The sequence below is a fragment of the Carassius auratus genome, chromosome 29 (genome assembly GCF_003368295.1).
Source record: "Carassius auratus strain Wakin chromosome 29, ASM336829v1, whole genome shotgun sequence".
NCBI lineage: Eukaryota > Metazoa > Chordata > Actinopteri > Cypriniformes > Cyprinidae > Carassius > Carassius auratus.
This window is the reverse complement of record NC_039271.1, coordinates 19,807,832-19,834,242: the sequence shown is the minus strand read 5'-3', so window position 1 is coordinate 19,834,242 and position 26,411 is coordinate 19,807,832. Positions and strand designations below refer to the sequence as shown.

Here is a 26,411-nt window from a genome sequence, read left to right as displayed (position 1 = left end):
TCTATTGGTTTGTTATCAGAAAAACAGTTATGTTTTTAGACTTTCTGTCTAAGCTGTCTAACAGCACTTGTCAATGTCAAAATGATTGAGACAGCCAATCAAATAAAATAAGGTTGGAAAGATGTTTGACGCATGTTGCAGTTACACATCCATGTTATAATTGACCCAAACTGACAGCACTTGCATGAGATGGAGTTTGTGTGGAGCAGCATTTACTGTGAATCGAGCTGCACCAAAACACTGAAAACAATTAATCTTAAGGTTCATGCATGCAAATGAACATATGTGCATGTTTTAATAATTACACCACAAGCTTTACAATTTCATAATCAATTTGAGTAATTCAATTTACAATATGAACGTTAAGCATTTTAATACATTATCAAAAAACATTTACCTCAGAATCTCCAGATGACAATATGGATTCTTCAGTCCATCAGAAAGCAGCTTCACTCCTGAATCTTTCAGGTCATTGTTACTCAGGTCCAGCTCTCTTAGGAGAGAGTTTGAGGATTGTAAAACTGATGCCAAAGTTTCACAAGACTGAACACTGAGATAACATGAGGAAAATCTGAAGAAGAATACAAAGTTATTGGATACAGAAAAAAAATCTTATCAGTGTGGTGTTTAGGAATTAATATACAAAAAAAGAAAAATAATCAAGTATTTTAAACTCTAACCTCAGTATCTGCAGCCGACAGTTTGGACTCTTCAGTCCATGATAAAGCAGCTTCACCCCTGAATCCTGCAGGTCATTGTTACTCAGGTCCAGCTCTCTCATGACAGAGTTTGAGGATTGTAAAACTGATGACAAACTCTCACAAGACTGAGAAGTGAGATTACATGAGCAAATTCTGAACAAGAAAAACAATAAAGGGTAACACAATATCATTTACAAAACATTCATAAGCACTTAATTGAAATGCAATTACATACAATTTGTGTATGTTTTGTTAATTTATTTATAAGTAATTTACAAGTGATTTGTTAATGATGAACTAATCATTTACTAAACATGACAATGCATTCATATGATTAATAAGTGATATTTGATATTTTTATCTCTTTTGTAAACGCATGAATAAATCATTTACAAACTTTTCTGTATCTCCTGATCTAAAGTGTAAACTACTCATCAGTTGTAAATATTTTACAAACCTGCTGGTTACAGGTTGTGTGTGCGTACACACTTGGATGAAAAATCGATGAATGACGAGTTAAACATTTACAACTGATGAGTAGTTTACACTTTAGATTAGGGGATGCAGAAAGCTTTGTAAATGATTTATTCATGCATTTACACAACAGGTTTTGAATACTATATAATGTGTATTACAATGTAAGGGCTAACCATTTACTATGGATGTTTCATTATTTCATGATACGCATTTTTAAGATAACTAATGACAGATTTGTAAATCATTAACATATTACTTAATCATTTGTAAATGTATAGTCATGTTTGTAAATAATTAGTTAATCATCATACATCACACATCATAGAAAACATAAAATATTAACTAATTACTTGTTAGTCATTTATGAACAGTTATATTTTTTAAATGATTAGTTCATTTGTAACTAATCAATTATAAGTGACTTACAAATGAATGTTATTATAAAGTGGGAAACTCAAACCTCAGTATCTGCAGTTGACAATTTGGATTCTTCAGTCCATCAGAAAGCAACTTCATTCCTGAATCCTGCAGGTCATTGTTACTCAGGTCCAGCTCTCTCAGGATGGAGTTTGAAGATTGTAAAACTGATGCCAAAGTTTCACAAGACTGAGCAGTGGGATTACGTTTGGAAAGTCTGAAAAAGAAAAACAAATTAATTGGATACAAAATAAATCTTAGCAGTGTTTTTTAGTAATCAATTTTATATATAAAAAAATCAATTAAGTTCTTGAAACTCAAACCTTAGTATCTCCAGTTGACAGTTTGGACTCTTCAGTCCATGAGAAAGCAACTTCAGCCCAGAATCCTGCAGGTCATTGTCACACAGGTCCAGCTCTCTCAGGAGAGAGTTTAAGGATTGTAGAGCTGAAGACAATCTTTCACAGGACTGAGCAGTGAGATTACAACCACATACCCTGTGTGGAGAACAAAACCGCGATATTAACATGTTTATCAGGTTAACTTTACAATCTGGAGGACATATGACTTGTAAAAACCTTGCTGTAGTGATACAGCTGATGTAAATTCAATAATAAGTGAATACATCTGATGGGTGTAAGCTATTATTTAGGAAATGGATTTCACATCTCTGAAAACATGGAAGCTAATTTTTATGTAGGCATAACAGGCACATATTCTATGTCTAAAAAAACTTAATTCTCGCCCAAAAACTCTTGAAACTACATTCTGTGAACCCAAAAATACTTGATGATACTGGGTGAGTAACATGTGGCTGGAAAGACATTTTCGTCAATCAGATTCAATGACCAAAAAGAACATTTCTAATAATTTAACAGCTCTTTGTGAGTTATTCCTTACATATAGCAACATGAATTGCATTTGTGACACCACAATAGCCCAATCTTTACAGATAAATGAACTTGAATGATGAACTGACACCTGCTGAAATTAAACAAACCTCAGCTGCATCAGTAACCACACAAACACCTCCTCAACTGGTGTAGTAACCACACAAAAATATACCTGGCTACTAAAGTAACCTTGGTTCCCTGAGATATGGGAACGAGTACTGCATTTGCTAAGATGCTATGAGAAAACTCATTGTTCTCCAAATACTGAAGCCTTTTCAATAATGAAGTGTAACTGCACTGCCATTGGAGCCTAGAGCTGCACGCGCCTATGGTGACAAACCCAACCAAAGCCTGCCTGATTGGGCGGGGTATCTTGCTATATAAGCGGGCACTTTGCCATAGGGTCTTCAGGTTACTTTGACTGAAGCAACGACAATGTGTCATGCAACTACAGGTACATCTCAATAAAATAGAATGTCATGGAAAATTAATTTCAGCAATTCAAATTCTAATTGTGTAACTCATGTATTAAATTTAATGCACACAGACCGAAGTAGTTTAAGTCTTTGGTTCTTTTAATTCTGATGATTTTTCCTCACATTTAATTCAATTTAAATTTTCAATTTCAATTTGTATAGCACATTTATACACAACTTCGTTGCCCAAAGTGCTTCACATTGTGAAAATAAAAACAAAGTAGACATACAAATTTTAAAAATACAGAATTAAACAAGAACTAGTTAAAAAGCCAAGCTAAACAGATAAGTCTTCAGCAGAGACCTAAAGACCTCCACTGATGGAGCTTGTCGAATATAAAGAGGGAGATTGTTCCACAGTTTTGGGCCTGATACTGAGAAAGCACGATCACCTTTTGACTTCTTTTTGGACTGAGGAGTAACTAGCAATAGTTGATTTGACGATCTTAAAGACCTAACTGAAATGTAGGGCTCTATAAGATTGGAAATATAGTTTGGAGACAAATTATGTAAAGCTTTAAAAACAACCAGTAAAATCTTGAAATCAATCCTAAACTTGACTGGTAACCAGTGAAGAGAACACAACGCCGGAGTGATGTGCTCTCTTTTTTTGGTGCCCGTCAGAAGTCTAACTGCAGCATTCTGTACAAGCTGCAGACGTGACAGTTGTCGGTGGCTGATCCCTACATAGAGGGAGTTACAGTAGTCCAGTCGCAAAGAAATAAATGCATGAACAACGGTCTCCAAATCATTAAAACTAAGAAAAGGTTTAAGCTTAGCAATAATTTTAAGATGATAAAAACTACTTCTTACAACTGAATTAATCTGTTTATCAAAGCTAAGCGATGAGTCAATAATGACCCCAAGATTTCTCACATTATCCTTCACAGTCATCTCCAAAGAAGCAAGAATACGGACTCCACACTCTTTAAAATGTGATGGCCCAAATATTATGATTTCAGAGTTTCTTTCATTAAGCTGAAGAAAATTATTAGAGAGCCAAATTTTAATTTCATTCAGACAGAGTAACAAAGATTGCAAAGACTGTTCATCTCCAACTTTAAGGGGAAAATAAATCTGTGTGTCATCTGCGTACATATGGTACGAGATGTCATAACGACAACAGATGGATCCCAAGGGGCGCATATATAGAGAAAACAATATAGGACTTAAAATAGAGCCCTGAGGGAGATCATATTTTAAAGGAACCACAGAAGAAGAGACATTTGCAAAATTAACAGATTGTTCTATCCTTAAGGTATGAATGGAACCATTTCAGAGCAGTACCCCTAAACCCAACCTCGCACTCCAGCCTTTTTAAAAGAATTGAATGATCCACAGTGTCAAATACGGCACTGAGATCTAACATAATTAAGACCACAGCCCTCACAGAGTCAGATGCTAAAAACAAATAATTCAAAACTTTTATCAGAGCAGTCTCTGTACTGTGACCAGCTCTGAAACTAGATTGAAATTCGTCTAAAAGAGCATTAGTAGATAAAAAGGAGTAATTTGTGATAAAACAACATTTTCTATGACTTTAGATAGGAACGGTAGTTTAGAAATGGGATGGAAGTTAATCAATTCTGTAGCTGCTAGGCTTGGTTTTTTAAGTAAAGGAGAAACCACTGCATGTTTAAGACAAGATGGAACAGAACTAGGGATGCACCGAAATGAAAATTCTTGGCCGAAACCGAAAACCGAAAAAGAGAAAACCAAGGCCGAAAACCGAAACCGAAACACCGAAAGAAATTATGCCAATTATTAGTACCATTGCATTTATTGCTATGACCATGTACTAACTTTACTAAAATTAAGACATTGCAATTGCATAAATTAATATTAAAGTTTCAAAGATAATTACAATTACATAACTTATTAAAAAAAAACATAAAAATACATAATTACAAATTATGCATATATTTATTAAGCACATTGCAACAATGCACAGTATAAAATAAAATTCAAACTAAAAATGTATCCCACTCATGTGTATATTAAATAATAATGTACAGGCCTACTGGCCTGCAGAAAGGTTTTAAAATGAACAGTTCTCTCATAAAAACAAAGTGCATTTAGGTGAAGTGCATTTGAAATTTTTCCGTGTAGGCAGTTATCACTTCTGGGGATGGGGACTTTAGATAGATAACCATCTAGCTGTTGAGCAGTTGAGCTTGTCATCTGCCTGACATTTGAGAAATATTTGAGAGAGTGTATTTAAATAGAACCAGGGCATAAGTAAACATTTTTATCAAATTAAAGCAGAAATCTAGCAGAAAATCTAGCAGAAATATGGCTACAATCTGATATTATGTATGTATATATGTTTGTGTGTGTGTGTGTGTGTGTATATTACATGAACATATCAGACAACAAGGGTTCATGCCACTCATCTGGTGCAGAGACGAGTCTTTTTTTCTGCGCTCTGATCTGTCTCCTGCGCTTGGCGCTTATCCACATCCAGCGCAGCCTGGATCATTTCTCGTGTGCGCTGCCTTATTTCCGCATCCAAGTAATGGTCTTTATAACGCGGATCAAGCACATTCGCGATGAAGTGCAGAGGATCCGAAAAGATCTCAGTGAGACGTGTGCTAACAGACTCTATAAGACTGTACTTTTCTTTGTTTTCACTTCGTGGTCCGTCTTAATCTCTTTGTTAGGAGACGCTTTGGTGCTGCGAATAAAGGAATAAGAAGAGAGAGAATGTCCTCACTGGTGTGAAGTGAATGTCGCGGGGAGCTCGTGGTCTGCGCTATGCAGGTGCACGTGCAGGTCGCGGTTTCTGTTTGCGTCATCACAACATTTCGGCTGTGTTGTTTCGGTGATAAAAGTCTATCGGCCGAAAACCGAAAAGGCCATTTTCGGCCGAAAATGTTCGGTGGCCGAATATTCGGTGCATCCCTAAACAGAACCATTAGATAGAGAGCTGTTCACAATTGACAGTATACTAGGGCCCATAGTTTTGAGCCCAGCTTTTAGAAACTGTGGAGGAACGGCATCCAGTGAAGTGGACGATGATTTTATATGCTTGACTAAATTTGCAAGAAATGGAAGGGAGACATGATCAAAAGAGTCAAATATGTAAGAACTTAACATGGGGACTTCCAGAACAATACTGCAGGGAATAATATCTTTTTTAATATGTTCAATCTTACTTACAAAAAAGTTCAAGAAATCCTCACAAGTAAATAAAGTGGAATCTAACAAAGGTGCTATCGGTGGATTTAGTACAATGTTTATTGTGCTAAACAAAACTTTGGGCAATGGGCCGTTCTATTAATTAGGTCTGGAAAGTATTTTGTTCTTGCAGCTTTGACTGCATGCTGGTAAGTTCTAAGCATTCAGCCTTCATACAAGCCCTTCTGAACCCACAAATTTCATTGTTCAACCATGGCTGAGACTGTGGTTTATACCTTTTATATTTAAGTGGAGCAACATCATTCAAAATGTCCAAGCAAACAGAATTAAAAACAGCAGTCAACTCCTCTGTGTCTAAAGAGGGTCCAGATACCTCAATGATAGAAGACACTGAATTTGCCGCATAGGCCTCAGCAAAACAATTTGCTGTAGTCTCATTTACTGGTCGGACACAACGGACTACAGGGTTGCTTTTTGAGATAACAGGTGGAAGATCAAAGTGAAATATAACAGAACTATGATCAGATATATTTTCAATTCAATTCAATATACCATTGTCAACTACGGACACATTACTAACAGATAACCCCCAGGACAGAACTAAATCAAGGGTATGACCATGCCTGTGAGTAGCATCACATACTGACTGTATTAAGTTAAAAGAGTCAACAAGGTCAGAAAACTGCTTTACTAAAGGTTTAGAAGGGCAGCAAATATGAATGTTAAAGTCCCCCAGAATTAAAAGGTTATCAACAGTTGGCACAATAAAAGAAAGAAAATCTGAGAAATCCTGGATCAAATCCTTGTCATACTTTGGAGGGCGATAAATAAGAGCACAATAAACTGTGAATGATAGCTCCACCTTAAAGAGCTGAAGTTCAAAGCTTGTAAATTTCTCCAGTGTAATTAAGGTGCATTTGAAGCTGTCCTTAAAAAGTGTGGCAACACCCCCGCCACGACCAGAGGATCTGGGAGTATTTAAAACATTATAGTTCACTGGCAACAGTTCAGAAAGAAGGCAAGAATCCATCGGCTCAAGCCATGTCCCAGTCAGAAACAAAAAATCCAGATTTTGTGAAGCAGTAAAATCTTGAAGTATAAAAGTTTTATTTCCCACTGACCTCACATTCAACAGTGCAGCTTCAACTGTGATGTGATCCGTGGATTGATGATGCACTTGCGCCGAATATTTCAGCTCCTTCAGATAACGCTGTCCGTTGACAGTCTGTCGATGTTGCAGCAAATGCCGGAATACTGTAGCAGACTGATCAGGGTACACCGGTAGGAGCCACGTTTGTAGATCCCGATTTTTTGCGCAGATTTCGCGTATGTTTCTCACGTTCTTCACTAGCCTCCCGCTGCGCTTTCCCCGTCTTTTTTGCCGCTTCTTTTTACAGATTGAGCCGCAGTACAGACGGGATAGCTCTGGTGGTATGGACCATAGGAGCTCAGGGAAGTTGAAACTGTGCCCGTCAGAATCATGCTGATAATGCCGGCAACCCACAGCATTTAACGAGGCTTGAATATCCAAAAGTGCTGAGCGCTCATATCTCAACACGGATAAAGCAAACGCCGGGAACAAGGACATTACTAACAAAACACAAATTAAAATCCTAGGGAAACGACGGCTAGCCGTGCAACACGCTGGCGCCATCTTTGTACGATTACTGTAGCGTTTAACAAAAACACACCAATTTACTATCTCCACAAATTTTAATATGATGACATGCCAATCAGCTAATCAACTCAAAACACCTGCAAAGATTTCTTGAGCCTTAAAAATGGTCTCTCAATTTGGTTTACTAGGCTACACAATCATGGGGAGGAATGCTGATCTGACAGTTGTCCAAAAGACTATCATTGACATCCTTCACAAGGAGAGTAAGCCATAAACATTCATTGCCAAATAAGCTGGCTGCTCACAAGATTGCTGTATCCAAGAATGTAAACGAAAAGTTGAGTGAAACAAAAAGTGTAGAACAAAAAGATGCACAACCAACCGAGAGGATTGTCATGCAAAATCAATTCAAGAATTGTAGTGAATTTCACAAGGAATTGACTGAGGCCGGGGTCAAGGCATCAAGAGCCACCACACACAGACGTGTCAAGGAATTTGGCTACAGTTGTCGTATTCCCCTTGTTAAGCCACTCCTGAGGCATTTTACCTGGGCTAAGCAGAAGAAGAACTGGACTGTTGCCCAGTGGTCCAAAGTCCTCTTTTCAGATGAGAGCAAGTTTTGCATTTCATTTGGAATCCAAGGTCCTAGAGTCTGGAGGAAGGGTGGAGAAGCTCATAGCCCAAATTCCTTGAAGTCCAGTGATAAGTTTCCACAGTCTTTGATGATTTGGGGTGCAATGTCATCTGCTGGTGTTGGTTCATTGTGTTTTTTGCAACCCAAAGTCATTGCACCCGTTTACCAAGTAATTTCGGAGCACTTCATGCTTCTTTCGGCTGACCAGATTATTGAAGATGCTGGTTTCATTTCCAGCAGGATTTGGCACCAAAAGCACCAAAAGCTGGTTAAATGACCAAGGTGTTGGTGTGCTTGACTGGCCAGCAAACTCACCAGACCTGAACCGAAGGTATTGTCAAGAGGAAAATGTGAAACAAGAGACCAAAGAATGCAGATGAGATGAAGGCCACTGTCAAAGAAACCTGGGCTTTCATACCACCTCAGCAGTGCCACAAACTGATCACCTCCATGCCATGCCGAATTAAGGCAGTAATTAAAGCAAAAGGAGCCCTTACAAAGTATTGAGAACATGTACAGTAAATGAACATACTTTCCAGAAGTACCAATAAGTCACAAACTTTTTTTTTCTTTATTGGTCTTATGAAGTATTTAAATTTGTAGGGACCAAGTATTTTGCATGTAAGCCCTGCATGAGGCAGTAGGGCCAAACTCACAGAGGTTGTCCTGGCACTACATAATCGTTCCAAGAGAAAATGTATAGCCCCTTAACTCTGTGGAGGCCAAGGGCACACAGTGAAAAAGGCAAAAGGCAGACAAGCAGGCTCTGTGTCGGCATGCGATCATTCAGACACGGTTGCTTAGCTCCCACACTTCGCTGTTTCTCTCTCCAAGGCTCGCTGAGAGAGGAGAAACAGGAGAGTGGGTCTGCCTTATTGAAGGTGGTCCACATGTTAAGAAGAGCAAGAAGAGTGGATCAAAGTGCAATGGGGAGAGTGAGCACATGGGTAAAGTGCCAGCATGCGATCGTTCAGACCCAGTTGCTTAGTACCCTGACTCCACAGTTTTCACTGCGAGGCTCAGTGAGAGAGGAGAAACGCCAGAGTGGGACTGGGTGGTCCTCGAGTGAAGAAGAGCAATGATTGTGCAGTCTCTGTGTGGGGGCTGCCCAGACAGGCTACGCACTCACTGACGTCTTTAAGATGTTAAAGTATTACATAAATTCGAAATAATAAACATCTTAAAGATATTTTCTAAACATCTATTTGACATCTGATTGGAAACATCCTATAGACGTATTGCATATAAGCATACATTTTTTTAAATACATCTTGTAGATGCGTAAATGGAGACGTCAAATAGAGATCTCTGTGACGTACGTCTGCTATCAAGTTCACACACACATCTTCTGCTTATGGCCAGAAATATGATTTTTTAAATTTCCTCCATTTTGTTTCTTTGATAAGAAAGCACATGCTAAAATCATAAATGTGCACAAGTTTTGACAGTGCAGTGATGGTTTTCAATGTTACTTACCGAACTGATCTGGATTCTTTAACCACAGGTAACAGATTCTGAAGAACTTCATCTGCTGTATGTTGTGCTCGAATAAACTTTTTCACATCAAACACATCCATCTTCTGCTCTGATGTCAGCAACACATAAACCAGAGCTGACCACTGTGAAGAGGAGAGTTTGCCTTTTCTTATTTTTCCAGATTTCAGATAATCTTGGATCTCCTGCATCAGTGAATCATCACCCAGTTCGTTCAGACAGTGGAACAGATTGATGAATTTCTCTGGAGAGCGATTCTCTTTGATCTTCTGTTTGATGCACTGAACTGTATTGTTTATGTTGTGGGAGTAGCTTCTTGTCTGTGTGAGTAGTTTCTGTAAGAGAGTCTGATTGGACTTCACTGAGAGACCCAGAAGAAAATGCACGAAAAGATCCAGATGTCCATTCTTACTCCATAAAGCCTCATCCACAGCTCTCTGATGCAGCTCAAATAATAAATTATATTTCTTCCAGTTAAAAATCTTAGACAGACTTCGTTTTGGTTGGCCAAACACATTGATATTTTTGTTTGTACAGGATAAATGTGCATACAGAGCCGCTAGATGTTCCTGAATGCTCAGATGAACAAAGCAGAAGACTTTCCCCTGATACAAGCCCAGCTCCTCTCTGAAGATCTGAGTGCACAATCCTGAGTACACTGCTGCTTCTGTCACATCAATGCCACACTCTCTCAGGTCTTCATCATAGAAGATCAGGTTTCCTTTCACAAGCTGCTGGAAAGCCAGTTTCCCCAGTTTGAGGATCATGTCTTCATCTGTCACATTCTTCTCATAGTCCTTCTCATGTTTAATATTCGTCTGGAAGATCAGGAAGTGGGTGTACATTTGATTGAGAGTCTTGGGAATCTCTCCACTCTCTGTTGGACTCAACATCTTCTCCAGAACAGCGGCTGAGATCCAGCAGAACACTGGGATGTGGCACATGATGTAGAGGCTCCTCGATGACTTCAGGTGTGAGATGATCCTGTCGGCCAGACTCTGATCACTGATTCTCTTCCTGAAGTATTCCTCCTTCTGTGGCTCATTGAAGCCTCGTACCTCTGTCACTCGATGGACACACTCAGAGGGGATGAGATCAGCTGCTGCTGGTCTGGAGGTGATCCAGATGAGAGCAGAGGGAAGCAGATTCCCCACAATGAGGTTCATCAGCAGCTCGTCTACTGAGGCTGGTTCAGATATATTACACAGTTTCACATCGCTCTTAAAGTCCAGAGACAGACGGCACTCATCCAGACCATCAAAGATGAACAACACTTTATATTCATCACTGGATATTTCCATTTCTTTAGTTTCAGGGAAAAACACATGAAGAAGATCTGAAAGACTGATTGGTTTGTCCTTCATCAGATTGATTTCTCTGAAAGGAAGTGGAAATATGAGCTGGACGTCCTGATTCTCTTTCCCTTCAGCCCAGTCCAGGATGAACTTCTGCACAGAGACAGTTTTCCCAATGCCAGCGACTCCCTTTGTCAGCACAGTTCTGATGGCTTTGTCTTGTCCAGGTAAAGGTCTAAAGATGTCACTGCATTTGATGGCTGTGTCCCCTGTTGCTGCTCTCCTGGATTGTGTCTCAATCTGTCTCACCTCATGCTCATTACTGATCTCTCCACTCTCACTCTCTGTGATGTAGAGCTCTGTGTAGATCTCATTCAGGAGTGTTTGGTTTCTCTGCATCCCTGTTCCCTCATACAGACACACAAACTTATTCAGAAGATTTGACCTAAACGTGCTGAGGAGTTCATGGCTATAAAAAAAAAAAAAAAGTTAGTAAGCACAATGTTTTATATATTCTGTATCATATCTAAAAATCTAATCTCTTACAGAAATGTTATACCTGCGATAATGTTGTGTATCATCACTCTTAAAATCTAATGGCTGATTCATAGACGCGTCAATCTTCACAGACACACAGCTGGACTCTGCTTCAGATCTCTTCTGATGAACTGAACTAAAACAGAGAGAGATTGAAGTTCATCCTTTAAATGAATGTATGCAACAAATCAACTATACATTTATGATTATCAAATTAAAATCAATAAGCACTTTATAGTCATTTTATGTACTGTGTTTGTATAAAAACTGTCAACTGAACTCTGATAATGTAAATATGTTATAATCATATTTTTGATATAAACATTCTACCCGAGATGAGGCTGTTTTTCTCCACTGTTAAACATTATTGGATGAATCATAGACGCGTCACTCTTCACAGACACACAGCTGGACTCTGCTTCAGATCTCTTCTGATGAACTGAACTAAAACAGAGAGATGAAGTTCATCCTTTAAATGACTGTATACAACAAATCACACGGTCAGTGGAAGGCAGTGGAAACGGCGGAACAGGCTGACGGCATGGCAGGAGCTGCAGGTGTAAACGCTGTCAATTTTAAACTAAAATCCGATCACTTTGATTTCAAAACTAGAGTTAATCAATGGCAAAAAAAAAAAAATCACAGAAAAGTATTGTTATTGACTATATTGTGATCCTTTTGTTTCTATTATTACGCTGCTGCTGGGAAACAAACATACATCAGCGGTGGACAGACACACAAGACATTTTTACAACATTTGATTTATGCAGCCAATTCACTTTTCAACGTAATATTAAACGATGGAAAACTGACTCTTCCAACAAAGCACTAACGATCTATTGAGAGAAGAAAACTGCCCCAATTGTTCCGGAGAACAATCAGTTATTTAGCCATTACTTCTGGTGAGTGACGTTCCTCAAAATCCAGGACCTAATTTTAATAAAGATGATGCACGGCCTTTTAGAGTTGAATGACTACAAGGTTCGTTCAAACTGCGTGCAAACAATGAGAAAAATGATTTTTGTCCGTTTAAAACAACAAATCATGAGAAACTTTTATGGGATTCGTGTTCAAAGTCCAAAGGATTACCAATGGGACATTTAAACATCAGAAGCATTGCCTCAAAAACTGAACAACTGGTACAGCTACTTACAAATTTGAACTTTGATTTGCTTTGCAGAAAAGTGGCTAAAACAAAACATCACCAAATAAAAAAAAACATCACCTTGGAAAAGGTGGTGGACTGCTTATTTATGTGAAGTACTGCATTAAATGTAAGGAAATTGAATTCAATACTTTAGTGGTTACAAACTAAGGTAGTGCTAAACGTAAAACAAAGTGCGAGATGAGGATCTGGAACAAATAAGGAGTTTACTGATGAAGAAGGGGAATACAGACAATATACAAGATTACATTCAGCATTAACGTTCATTGATACATCTACAATACATTAACATACAAACAATCACGGACCAGGGAGAACTCAACAGAACGGGTATTTAAACAATCAGGAGGTGATGAGGGAACTGGAAACAGGTGGGAAGAATCAATTAACCAAAACTAGGAGGAAGGTGACCAAAAAAGGAAACAGCAAGTTCATAAACGTGACAGTTCTCCCCCTCCCGGAACGGTGCGCCCTCGCACTGCAAGAGGAATACCAGCGGAGGGAGGGTGGGGGTTCTGGAGGCGGGCGACGAGCAGGTCAAGAGCAGGTGACGAGGGAGCATGGAGGTAGGGACCGGGGCGGAGTGTATGGAGGGAGGAGCCAGGGAGGATCTAGAGACCAGCCAGGATGGAGATCCATGGTGGAGTCAACGGCGGGAGGAGCCATGGTGAAGGAGGGGTCGATGACACCAGGGGGCCGACGGGCGGAGACTGCACGGGTGGGTGAGGAGCCCAAGATGGAGCAGCACAGCTGACGTCGTGGGGTGACGTCGAGGATCCGGAGGGCCTAGGTGGAGCAGAAGGCTCAGGCGACGGAGGCGGGGTCCTGGCAGACCGCTGTGGAGCCGGAGCGACCGAGGATGGAGGTGGAACCGGAGGGAAGGAGGAGCCTGACAGAGCCGGAGGGATAGAGTGACAAGGTGGAACCAGAGGAGTGGAGTCCCGAGGTGGCGGAGGGTCGACGACTGACCAAGGTGGAGCCGGAGGGATGAGGGAGTTCGGTGGAGCAGGTGGGATGCCAGGCCACGGTGGAGACGAGGGAGCTAAGAGCCAAGGCGGAGCCACTGGGTCGAAGGACCGAGGAGGAGTCCTGGGCTCAGAGGCTGGAGGCGGAGACAGGGCCTTAACTCGCCAAGGTGGAGCTGGAGACTGGCAGTCCAGCGGCGAACCGTTGCGCCCAGTTGCCGTGGACTGAGGGTGAGCTGCGGGACTGACTGGCACCAGCAGGGATGACGAGGAACTGGCTGGTCTAGGAGGAGGAGAGAGAGGAAGGATGGGAGGAAGGACAGGAGGATCAGGGCTGGACAGAACCAGCGGAAGTGGAGCAGAGGGACCAGCAGGTCCATGAGGAGGTGGGAGAGGGAGGCCGGGAGGGAACACAGGAGACACAGAAGATTCAGAGCTGGGCGGAACCAGCGGAGAAACAGAAAACTCAGGGCTGGGCGGAACCAGTGGAAATACAGAAAATTCATAGCTGGATGGAACCAGTGGAAATGGAGCAGAGGAAATGGCTGGAGGAGGTAAGAGTGGGAGACTGAGAGGGTATACAGGGGAATCAGGGCTGGACGGAACCAGCGGAGAAACAGGAAAATTAGGGATTACCTCCATAGACCAGTCCATCAGATCCATAAGTTGCTCCATGTTTTTTCCCAAGATCGCATACAGCTCACCCTCAGTCGCAGGAATGTGGGCAGGGCTTTGCTCCATGCCCTCGATCTCCACGAGGACTCTCACGATGCACGGTGTTGACAGCTCGCACACCTGGTCAGTCGCGTTCTCGAGGTCCTGCTCCCTGTCAGTGATTGGCTCGGGCTCTGGCTCCGTGCGGCGTGATGGTGGCTGGCTGGTCTCTGGGTCGGGAGTGGGGCTGGATATATCCTCTTCGGCGGTGCTGACGGTCCATGAAGATCCATTTTTCTCCAGCACCCACTCCACAAAAACTGCTGGGATGGCCATTCCGGGAGAGGAAAAAAAAGAAATAAAAAACCAAAAAGAAAGAAAAACGCCGCCAAATTAACTATACTGTTTAGGTCCATGATTCTATTACAAACCAAGGTAGTGCTAAACGTAAAACAAAGTGCGAGATGAGGATCTGGAACAAATAAGGAGTTTACTGATGAAGAAGGGGAATACATACAATATACAAGATTACATTCAACATTAACGTTCATTGATACATCTACAATACATTAACAAACAAACAATCACGGACCAGGGAGAACTCAAAAGAACGGGTATTTAAACAATCAGGAGGTTATGAGGGAACTGGAAACAGGTGGTAAGAATCAATTAACCAAAACTAGGAGGAAGGTGACCAAAAAAGGAAACAGAAAGTTCATAAATGTGACATTAGTGGATATAGAATATATTGCTGTAACTATTGTTCTATCTCCATGCATGAAATTTACTGTAGTGGGCATATATAGACCTCCTTCATCTAATAGTATTTTCTATGATGATCTGAGAAATCTTTTAAAACGGGTTTAAAGAGTTAATTCTGGTCAGAGACTTTGATATAAATTGGATTGAGAAGTCAAATAGGAAAAAGCTTCAGGAGATAGTAAGTCATCTTGATCTAATTAGTTATCTAATCAGGGGCCCAACTAGAATCACTTCATCCTCTGAAACTCAAATTGATTTAATATTTAGCAATTAACCATAAAGAATAACCAAGTCAGTAAATTTATTAACAGGGATATCAGATCATAATCTTATATTAGTGGTAAGAAAATTAACAAAACACAGGTTTTTATATCAACAAGAAAAGAAAAATGTGCTAAATATTATACCAAAAAGACTTAAAAATAAATTTGAAGAGGAATTAAAAAAACTAGATTGGAATGAGACCCTGTACAGACAATTTAGAAGCTGCCTTTGAATGTTTAATGGTAACAATTAATAAGATCAAGGGTGAATTTTGTAAAAATTTCACTTTTTCTAGAAAGAAGCAGAATTTGCCTTGGTTAAATGAACAGTTATGGAAGTTAATGAAACAGAGGGATCATGCTTTAAAAATAGCAATTAAATCAGGGTTAGCTCATGACAGAAGGACCTTTCAGCACTTACCTAACAAAGTTGTAAAGGAATTGATAAAGCAAAAGCAATTTTTTTTTATTGATCTTATAAATGATGCAAATGGGAATAGTAGAGAAGAATGGGAGAATATCAATAAAGTACGAAAGAAGAATAATAAAAACCATAAAGGTATTGAATTGCAGATTCATGGAAGTTTAATTCAAGATAAGCATCAAATTGTTCGTGTTCGTGTATTTTAAAGACTCGAGATTTAACACATGGATTTGGCATGAGAAGTAAGGATATTAAATTTCCAAATCATGATCTTACTATTTTTAATATTTAAAAAAGTATTTATATAAAGTATCTGAGTCCTATATAATAAAAATTCTAAGCCAGTTTAAGAGGGCCAAAGCAGTTTTTAATTGTGATTCTGTATTTGTTAAAATGCATGCAAATGTTCTTAGTACACCTATAACTAATTTGGTTAATTTGTCAATAAAATGTAATTTTCCAAGTGCCTGGAAGTCAGCAGCAATAGCACCTATATTTAAGAGTGGCGATCCTGCTAACGTGATAACTATAGACCTATCAGTATTCTACCGGTTGTTTCTAAAGTGATTGAAAAGGTTGTTTGCAATCAGTTAGTAGAGCATTTAAATCATGGTCTTTTTCCATTACATCGTATGCAGTTTTGATTTAGGGTACATCACTCTACGGAGACAGCAAACTGTTGTTTTGTTATTTTACAAATTAAATCCAGTCTTGATAGGGGTGGTGTTGTTGGTGCCGTCTTCCTTGATTTTAAAAAGGCTTTTGATACTGTTAATCAATGTTCTTTTATCTAAATTATCAAGGTTTAATTTTTCTACTTCTAATGCATTAACATGGATGGAGTCATACCTAAATTTAAGAAAACAATGTACACAGATTAATGATGCATGCTCACCATTCCTTGACTGTAATATTGGAATCCCACAGGGGTCAATTCTTGGACCAATTTTGTTCAGTTTACACATTAATGATCTGCCTACAGTTTGTCAAGGGATCCAGATTCAGATGTATGCAGATGATACAGTTGTTTACACTTATGCTAAGACAAAAGAACAAGCTGCTATCAAACTAACAGCTGCATTGAACAAAGTCTCTGATTGGCTATGTCATTCTTGTCTTACTCTTAATGTGAGTAAAACTGTGGGAATGTTTTTTTGATCAAGAAAGTTGATGAGTGTTGTCCAGATATTCTAGTTAAAGGAGAGGTAATAAATATTGTTGAACATTTTAAATATTTGGGTATGATTATGGATTTTAACTTTAATTTTATAAAACATATTAAAAAGGTCTCTAAAAGCACTAGAGCAAGTTTGATGATCTTCAGAAATATTAGGCACCAATTACCTGTGGCTGCTGCTAAACTATTTATGCATACAATGATTTTTCCTCATTTATCTTACTGTGCTACAAGTTGGTCTCATACAAGTAAAACTACATTGAAACCATTATATACTATTTATAAATGAGCTTTAAAAATCTTAGATAAAAGGCCAAGGAGTTCGCATCACTGTAACATTATTAAAAATTATGAATTATTGACGTTTGACAATTTTTTATTATTTGCTGATGTGTGTTTAATGTACGAACTAATTCATGATCTTGCACCACCACCTCTTAAATAATGTGTGACTTTCTGTAAGGACAATATCAGGCAGACTAGGTCATCAGTTAGAGGTGACTGTTCAACTAAATTTAAGAAAACTGTTTTTGGACAATCAGCTTTTTCAGTTAGAGCAGCAGAAAGAAGGAATTTAATACCTGTTTATATTAGAGAGTGAACAACACTTAGTATTTTTAAAACTATGCTTAAAGTCTGGCTTAAGGAAAATCAGATATGTGATCATTGACTTTTATTTTGTAATCTAATGTAGTATGATGTGATAATGTATATGTATTGTATTGTTTGCCGCTTAATATTGTTATTTTGTAACAACATCCTGCCCAGGGACTGCAGATGCAAATTAGCTTTATAGCTAACTCTGGCACAACACTGTTGTTGTGCGTTGTCCATGTACAAATAAACAAATAAATGAAAATGAAATCAAATCAACTATACATTTATGATCATCAAATTCAAATCAGAAAGCACTTTACAGTCATTTTATGTACTGTGTTCACACAAAAACTGTGATATTATAAATATAATTTTATAATCATATTTTTATACAAACATTATACCTAAGATGAGGCTGTTTTTCTCCACTGTTAAACATTATTGGAAGAATCATAGACACGTCACTCTTCATAGACACACAGCTGGGCTCTGCTTCTGATCTCTTCTGATAAACTGAACTAAAACAGAGAGAGAAATTTCATTATTTAAATTACTGTATGCAACAAATCAGCTATACATTTTTCATTAAATTCATTTTAAAGAACACTTTATAATCATTTCCTATACTGTTTATGAAAAAAAACTGTGAATTTAACTGTAGTAATATATGACAATATTAGAAGTCATGCTATATTTATATTTTTATACAAATATTATTTTTTAAGTTCAGGCCGTGAACCTCCAGTGTTAAACCTTATTGGCTCCATCATAGACGCGTCACTCTTCATAGACACACAGCTGGACTCTGCTTCTCATCTCTTCTGATGAACTGAACTAAAACAGAGCAGATTTAATATGTTATGATGATAATCATCTTAATATACTTCAGAACGTATTCATATTAAATAATAAAGACTTTATGGTTTTATTATCTTCAATAAATGTCACATTTATAAAAACATATACAATTAAAGCTGCAAGCAGCGATGAACGGGCCCTCGCACCCGGGCTCACCGCCATCGTGTGGCTTTAGTAAAAAGGTGAACGTTGAGAAATATGCATTTAATGTCCTAAATTGGGTGGAATATATCAAAGTATATCCCATATATGTGCCAATCTTACCGTTGCCAGCAGGTGGCGCTATCATTATAATGGAATATTGAATATTCAGATGTGTTCAGGCCAGGACTCTTATCAAACATGTGAAGTTTGGGGAAGATTGAACATTTTATGCTTGAGTTACAACAACTTCTCTTGCTGTGGCAAGACATCAAATTTTGTCATGGCGCCATGGAAACACCCTTTAACAAAAACTCAAGATCTCCAAAAGTTAACATTGCACAGGCCTTTAGATTAGAATGACCACAAAATATATGTTAATCTCAAAAAAATTATAGGAGTAGTTTGTCGCAGCGTAAAACATGTCACTTCCTGTTGCCAATAGGTGGCGCTATGACTATAACTGAATGTGGGCATGTAGATCTGTTAAGGGCAGAAGTTTTATCTAACATGTGAAGTTTGGGGCAGATTGGACATTGTATGTCTGAGTTACAGCAACTTCCTTTTTCATGGCGAAACATCGAAATTTGTCAGGCCGCCATGGACACGCCCTTTAACGAAATCTAAAGATCTTCGCAATTTAACATCGCAAAGGGCTTAAGATTAAACTGACCAGGTTTGGTGTTGATCTGAATAAATCTCTAGGAGGAGTTCGTTAAAGTACAACCCCTGAAAATGGCAAAAACAACGCCAATTTTGCAGAGAAAATTCTAAATAACCGACTTCCTGTTGGGATTCGGATTTCGTACCAAGAGACTTTTTTGTAGGTATTGGTGTGTTAAATGTGTATACCGATTTTTGTACATGTACGTGAAACATAGCTCGAGGCGCACTCTGTTGAAAGTGTATAGGTGGCGCTATCGAGCCATTTTGCCACACCTGATGGAATTTTGGCCTTCAGATGTGTTTAAGCCAGGACTCTTATCACACATGTGCAGTTTGGGGAAGATCGGACATTTTATGCCTGAGTAATAACATATTTTATTCCCATGGCAAGACATCGAACTTCGTGACGGCGCCATGGACACGCCTTTTAACGAAAACTCAAGATCTCCACAACTTAACATTGCACAGGCCTTTAGATTAGATTGACCACAAAAAATACATTGATGTCATAAAATTTCTAGGAGTAGTTCATCGCAGTGTAAAATATGTCACTTCCTGTTGCCAATAGGTGGCGCTATGACTATAACTACATATGGGCATGTCAATCTGTTCAGGCCAGGAGTCTCATCAAACATGTGAAGTTTGGGGCAGATTGGTCATTGTATGTCTGAGTTATAGCAACTTCCTGTTTCATGGCGAATCATCAAAATTCGCCAGGCCGCCACGGACACGCCCATTAACGAAAACTCAAAAGCTTCGCAATTTAACATCGCAAAGGCCTTCAGATTAGGCATACCAAATTTGGTGTTGATCTGAATGAATCTCTAGGAGGAGTTCGTTAAAATACAACGCATGGAAATGACAAAAATGACACAAAATTTGCTCATAATATTAGAAATAACCGACTTCCTGTTGGGTTTCGGATTTTGCTCCAAGAGACTTTTTTGTAGGTATTGGAGAGTTACATGTGTATACCGATTTTCATACATGTACATGAAACGTAGCTCGAGGCGCACACAGTTGAACGTGTATAGGTGGCGCTGTTGAGCCATTTTGCCACACCCACTTCTGAAACCCATATCAGACGTAAATTTTCGCCAGTTCTGAGGTGTGTGCAAAGTTTCATGACTTTGAGCATGTTTAGGCCCTCAAAAATCCGATTCATTTTGGAGAAGAATAATAATAATAATAATAATAATAATAATAATAATAATAATAATAAACGGAGCAATTCCAAGAGGGTCCTCACACCATCGGTGCTCGGGCCCTAATTAAAGCTGCAAGCAGCGATGAACGGGCCCTCGCACCCGGGCTCACCGGCAGCGAGTGGCTTTAGTTAATAGGTGAACGGTGAGAAATATGCGTTTAAACTCATAAATATAAGTAGAATATATCAATGTTTATTCCATATATGTGCCAATCTTCCTGTTGCCAGCAGGTGGCGCTATCATTATAATGGAAAATTGGCCTTCAGATGTGTTCAGGGCAGGACTTTTATCGAACATGTGAGGTTTGGGGAGGATTGGACATTTTATGCCTGAGTTACAACAACATCCTATTTCATGGCGAAACAATGAAATTTGTCAGGCCGCCATGGACACGCCCTTTAACGAAACCTCAAGATCTTCGCAATTTAAGATCGCAAAAGGCTTTAGATTACACTGACCAAGTTTGGTGTTGATCTGAATAAATATCTAGGAGGAGTTCGTTAAAGTACAACCCCTGAAAATGGCCAAAACAACACCAATTTTGCAGAGAAAATTCCAAATAACTGACTTCCTGTTGGGATTCGGACTTCGTACCAAGAGACTTTTTCGTAGATATTGGTGTGTTACATGTGTGTACCGATTTTTGTACATGTACGTGAAACATAGCTCAAGGCGCACTCCGTTTAAAGTGTATACGCACTCCGTTGAAAGTGTATAGGTGGCGCTATTGAGCCATTTTGCCACACTCGATGGAATATTGGCCTTCAGATCTGTCCAGGCCACGACCCTTATCACACAAGTGAAGTTTGGGCAAGATCGGACATTTTATGCCTGAGTTATAACATCCTTTATTCCCACGGCGAGACATTGAACTTCATCACGGCGCCTTGGACACGCCTTTTAACAAAAACTCAAGATCTTCACAACTAAACATCACACAGGTCTTTAGATTAGACTGACCACAAAAAAGACATTGATGTCATAAAATTTCTAGGAGTAGTTTGTCGCAGTGTAAAATATGTAACTTCCTGTTGCCAATAGGTGGCGCTATAACTATAACTGAATATTGGCATGTAGATCTGTTCAGGTCAAGAGTCTCATCCAACATGTGAAGTTTGGGGCAGATTGGACATTGTATGTCTGAGTTACAGCAACTTCCTTTTTCATGGCGAAACATCGAAATTTGTCAGGCCGCCATGGACCCGCCCTTTAACGAAACCTCAAGTCCTTCACAATTTATTATCGCAAAGGGCTTTAGATTACACTGACCAAGTTTGGTGTTGATCTGAATAAATCTCTAGGAGGAGTTCGTTAAAGTACAACCCCTGAAAATGGCAAAAAACAACAGCAATTTTGAAGGGAAAATTCAAAATAACCGACTTCCTGTTGGGATCCGGATTTCGTACCAAGAGACTTTTTTGTAGGTATTGGAGTGTTACATGTGTGTACATGTACGTGAAACATAGCTCGAGGCGCACTCCGTTGAAAGTGTATAGGTGGCGCTATAGAGCCATTCTGCCACACCCGGTGGAATATTGGCCTGAAGATCTGTTCAGGCCAGGACTCTTATCACACATGTGAAGTTTGGGGAAGATCGGACATCTTATGCCTGAGTTATAACATCTTTTATTCGCATGGCGAGACATCGAACTTCGTCGCGGCGCCATGAACAAGCCTTTTAACGAAAACTCAAGATCTTCACAACTGAACATCGCACAGGCCTTTAGATTAGACTGACCACAAAAAAGACATTGATGTCATAAAATTTCTAGGAGTAGTTCGTCGCAGCGTAAAATATGTCACTTCCTGTTGCCAATAGGTGGCGCTATGACTATAACTGAATATGGGCATGTCAATCTGTTCAGGTTCGGAGTCTCATCAAACATGTGAAGTTTGGGGCAGATTGTTCATTGTATGTGTGAGTTATAGCAACTTCATTTTTCATGGCGAATCATCGAAATTCGCCAGGCCGCCACGGACACGCCCTTCAACGAAAAGTCAGGATCTTCGCAATTTAACATCGCAAAGGCCTTTAGATTAGGCATACCAAATTTGGTGTTGATTTGAAGAACTCTCTAGGAGGAGTTCGTTAAAATACAACACATGGAAATGACCAAAATTACACAAAATATGCTCATAATATTAAAAATAACCGACTTCCTGTTGGGTTTAGAATTTCACTCCAAGAGTCTTTTTTGTAGGTATTGGTGTGTTACACATGTGTGCCAATTTTCGTGCATGTACGTGAAACATAGCTGGAAGGCTGTTGATTTTCTTGGTATAGGTGGCGCTGTCGAGCCATTTTGCCACACCCTCTTCTGAATCCTATATCAGACGAAAATTTTCACCAGGTTTGACGAGTGTGCAAAGTTTCATGACTTTTTGAGCATGTTAAAGCCCTCAAAAATGCGATTCATTCGGGAGAAGAAGAAGAAGAAGAAGAAGAATAATAATAAATTAAAGCTGCAAGCAGCGATGAACGGGCCCTCGCACCCGGGCTCACCGGCAGTGAGTGGCCTTAGTAAATTGGTGAACGGTGAGAAATATGCATTCAAACTCATAAATATAAGTGGAAAATATCAACATTTATTCCACATGTGCCAATCTTCCTGGTGCCAGCAGGTGGTGCTATCATTATAATGGAATATGGCCCTTCAAATGTGTTCCGGGCAGGACTCCCATCGAACATGTGAAGTTTGGGGAAGATCGAACAAATTATGCCTGAGTTACAACAACTTCTCTTGCTGTGTCGAGACATCAAAATTTGTCATGGCGCCATGGACACGCCCTTTAACAAAAACTCAAGATCTCCACAAGTTAAAATTGCACAGGCCTTTAGATTAGACTGAATACAAAAAATACTTTAATCTCAAAAAAATTCTAGGAGTAGTTTGTCGCAGCCTAAAACATGTCACTTCCTGTTGCCAGCAGGTGGCGCTATGACTATCACTGAAAATGGGCATGTAGATCTGTTAAGGGCAGAAGTCTTATCTAACATGTGAAGTTTGGGGCAGATTGGACATTGTATGTCTGAGTTACAGCAACTTCCTTTTTCATGGCGAAACATCGAAATTTGGCAGGCCACCATGGACACGCCCTTTAACGAAACCTCAAGATCTTCGCAATTTAACATCACAAAGGCCTTTAGATTACACTGACCAAGTTTGGTGTTGATCTGAATAAATCTCTAGGAGGAGTTCGTTAAAGTACAACCCCTGAAAATGGCAAAAACAACGCCAATTTTGCAGAGAAAATTCTAAATAACCGACTTCCTGTTGGGATTCGGATTTCGTACCAAGATACTTTTTTGTAGGTATTGGTGTGTTACATGTGTGTACCGATTTTTGTACATGTACGTGAAACATAGCTCGAGGCACACTCCGTTGAAAGTGTATAGGTGGCGCTATAGAGCCATTTTGCCATACCCGATGGAATATTGGCCTTCAGATGTGTTCAGGCCAGGACTCTTATCACACATGTGAAGTTTGGGGAAGATCGGACATTTTATGCCTGAGTTATAACATCTTTTATTCCCATGGCGAGACATCGAACTTTGCCATGGCGCCGTGGACACGCCTTTTAACGAAAACTCAAGATCTTCACAACTGAACATCGCACAGGCCTTTAGATTAGACTGACCACAAAAAAGACATTGATGTCAAAAAATTTCTAGGAGTAGTTCATCACAGCGTAAAATATGTCACTTCCTGTTGCCAATAGGTGGCGCTATGACTATAACTGAATATGGGCATGTCAATCTGTTCAGGTTTGGAGTCACATCAAACATGTGAAGTTTGGGGCTGATTGGACATTGTATGTCTGAGTTATAGCTACTTCATTTTTCATGGCGAATCATCAAAATTCGCCAGGCCGCCACGGACACGCCCTTCAACGAAAACTCAAGATCTTCGCAATTTAACATCTCAATGGCCTTTAGATTAGGCATACCAAATTTGGTGTTGATCTGAATTAATCTCTAGGAGGAGTTCGTTAAAATACAATGCATGGAAATGGCAAAAATGACAAAAAATTTGCTCATAATATTAAAAATAACCAACTTCCTGTTGGGTTTAGAATTTTGCTCCAAGAGTCTTTTTTGTAGGTCTTGGTGTATTACATGTGTTTACCGATTTTCAGACATGTGCGTGAAACGTAGCTCGAGGCGCACACCGCTGAACATGTATAGGTGGCGCTGTCGAGCCATTTTGCCACGCCCACTTCTGAAACCCATATCAGACATAAATTTTCACCAGTTCGGAGGTGTGTGCAAATTTTCCTGACTTTTTGAGTATGTTTAGGCCTTCAAAAACGCGATTCATTGGGGAGAAGAAAAATAATAATAATAATAATTAAAGCTGCAAGCAGCGATGAACGGGCCCTCGCACCCGGGCTCACCGCCATCGTGTGGCTTTAGTAAAAAGGTGAACGTTGAGAAATATTCATTTAATGTCCTAAATATAAGTGGAATATATCAAAGTATATCCCATATATGTGCCAATCTTACCGTTGCCAGCAGGTGGCGCTATCATTATAATGGAATATTGGCCTTCAGAGGTGTTCAGGCCAGGACTCTTATCAAACATGTGAAGTTTGGGGAAGATTGAACATTTTATGCTTGAGTTACAACAACTTCTCTTGCTGTGGCAAGACATCAAATTTTGTCATGGCGCCATGGAAACGCCCTTTAACAAAAACTCAAGATCTCCAAAAGTTAACATTGCACAGGCCTTTAGATTAGACTGACCACAAAATATATGTTAATCTCAAAATAATTATAGGAGTAGTTTGTTGCAGCGTAAAACATGTCACTTCCTGTTGCCAATAGGTGGCGCTATGACTATAGCTGAATGTGGGCATGTAGATCTGTTAAGGGCAGAAGTTTTATCTAACATGTGAAGTTTGGGGCAGATTGGACATTGTATGTCTGAGTTACAGCAACTTCCTTTTTCATGGCGAAACATCGAAATTTGTCAGGCCACCATGGACACGCCCTTTAACGAAATCTAAAGATCTTCGCAATTTAACATCACAAAGGGCTTAAGATTACACTGACCAGGTTTGGTGTTGATCTGAATAAATCTCTAGGAGGAGTTCGTTAAAGTACAACCCCTGAAAATGGCAAAAACAACGCCAATTTTGCAGAGAAAATTCTAAATAAACGACTTCCTGTTGGGAATCGGATTTCGTATCAAGAGACTTTTTTGTAGGTATTGGTGTGTTACATGTGTATACCAATTTCTGTACATGTACGTGAAACATAGCTTGAGGCGCACTCTGTTGAAAGTGTATAGGTGGCGCTATCGAGCCATTTTGCCACACCTGATGGAATTTTGGCCTTCAGATGTGTTCAGGCCAGGACTCTTATCACACATGTGCAGTTTGGGGAAGATCAGACATTTTATGCCTGAGTTATAACATCTTTTATTCCCATGGCGAGACATCGAACTTCGTGACGGCGCCATGGACACGCCTTTTAACGAAAACTCAAGATCTTCACAACTTAACATCGCACAGGCCTTTAGATTAGACTGACCACAAAAAATACATTGATGTCATAAAATTTCTAGGAGTAGTTCATCGCAGTGTAAAATATGTCACTTCCTGTTGCCAGTAGGTGGCGCTATGACTATAACTGAATATGGGCATGTCAATCTGTTCAGGTCAGGAGTCTCATCAAACATGTGAAGTTTGGGGCAGATTGGTCATTGTATGTCTGAGTTATAGCAACTTCCTGTTTCATGGCGAATCATCGAAATTCGCCAGGCCGCCACGGACACGCCCATTAATGAAAACTCAAAAGCTTCGCAATTTAACATCGCAAAGGCCTTCAGATTAGGCATACCAAATTTGG

General features: G+C 39.5%; 1 protein-coding gene across 1 annotated transcript; it reads right to left on the bottom strand.

The window, feature by feature from the left end:
* Positions 1–393: 393 nt before the first annotated feature.
* LOC113047755 (NACHT, LRR and PYD domains-containing protein 12-like) lies at positions 394–18,517 on the bottom strand. The gene is made up of 9 exons (XM_026209031.1): positions 18,441–18,517; positions 18,092–18,205; positions 12,011–12,124; positions 11,703–11,816; positions 9,831–11,612; positions 1,919–2,092; positions 1,639–1,812; positions 681–854; positions 394–571 (listed from the first exon to the last, which is right to left on the bottom strand). The coding sequence occupies exons 1-9, from the start codon at positions 18,473–18,475 to the stop codon at positions 394–396; spliced, it is 2,859 nt and encodes a 952-aa protein (XP_026064816.1). The 5' UTR covers positions 18,476–18,517.
* Between the last annotated feature and the right edge of the window lie 7,894 nt (positions 18,518–26,411).

Coding starts and splice junctions, on each gene's coding strand:
- LOC113047755 (XM_026209031.1), bottom strand. CDS start 18,475: ATGAAGAGTGACGCGTCTATGATGGAGCCAATAAG. Junction 18,206..18,440: donor TCTATGATGGAGCCAATAAG/GTTTAACACTGG, acceptor TCTCTGTTTTAG/TTCAGTTTATCAGAAGAGAT. Junction 1,813..1,918: donor TGTCAACTGGAGATACTAAG/GTTTGAGTTTCA, acceptor TTTCTTTTTCAG/ACTTTCCAAACGTAATCCCA.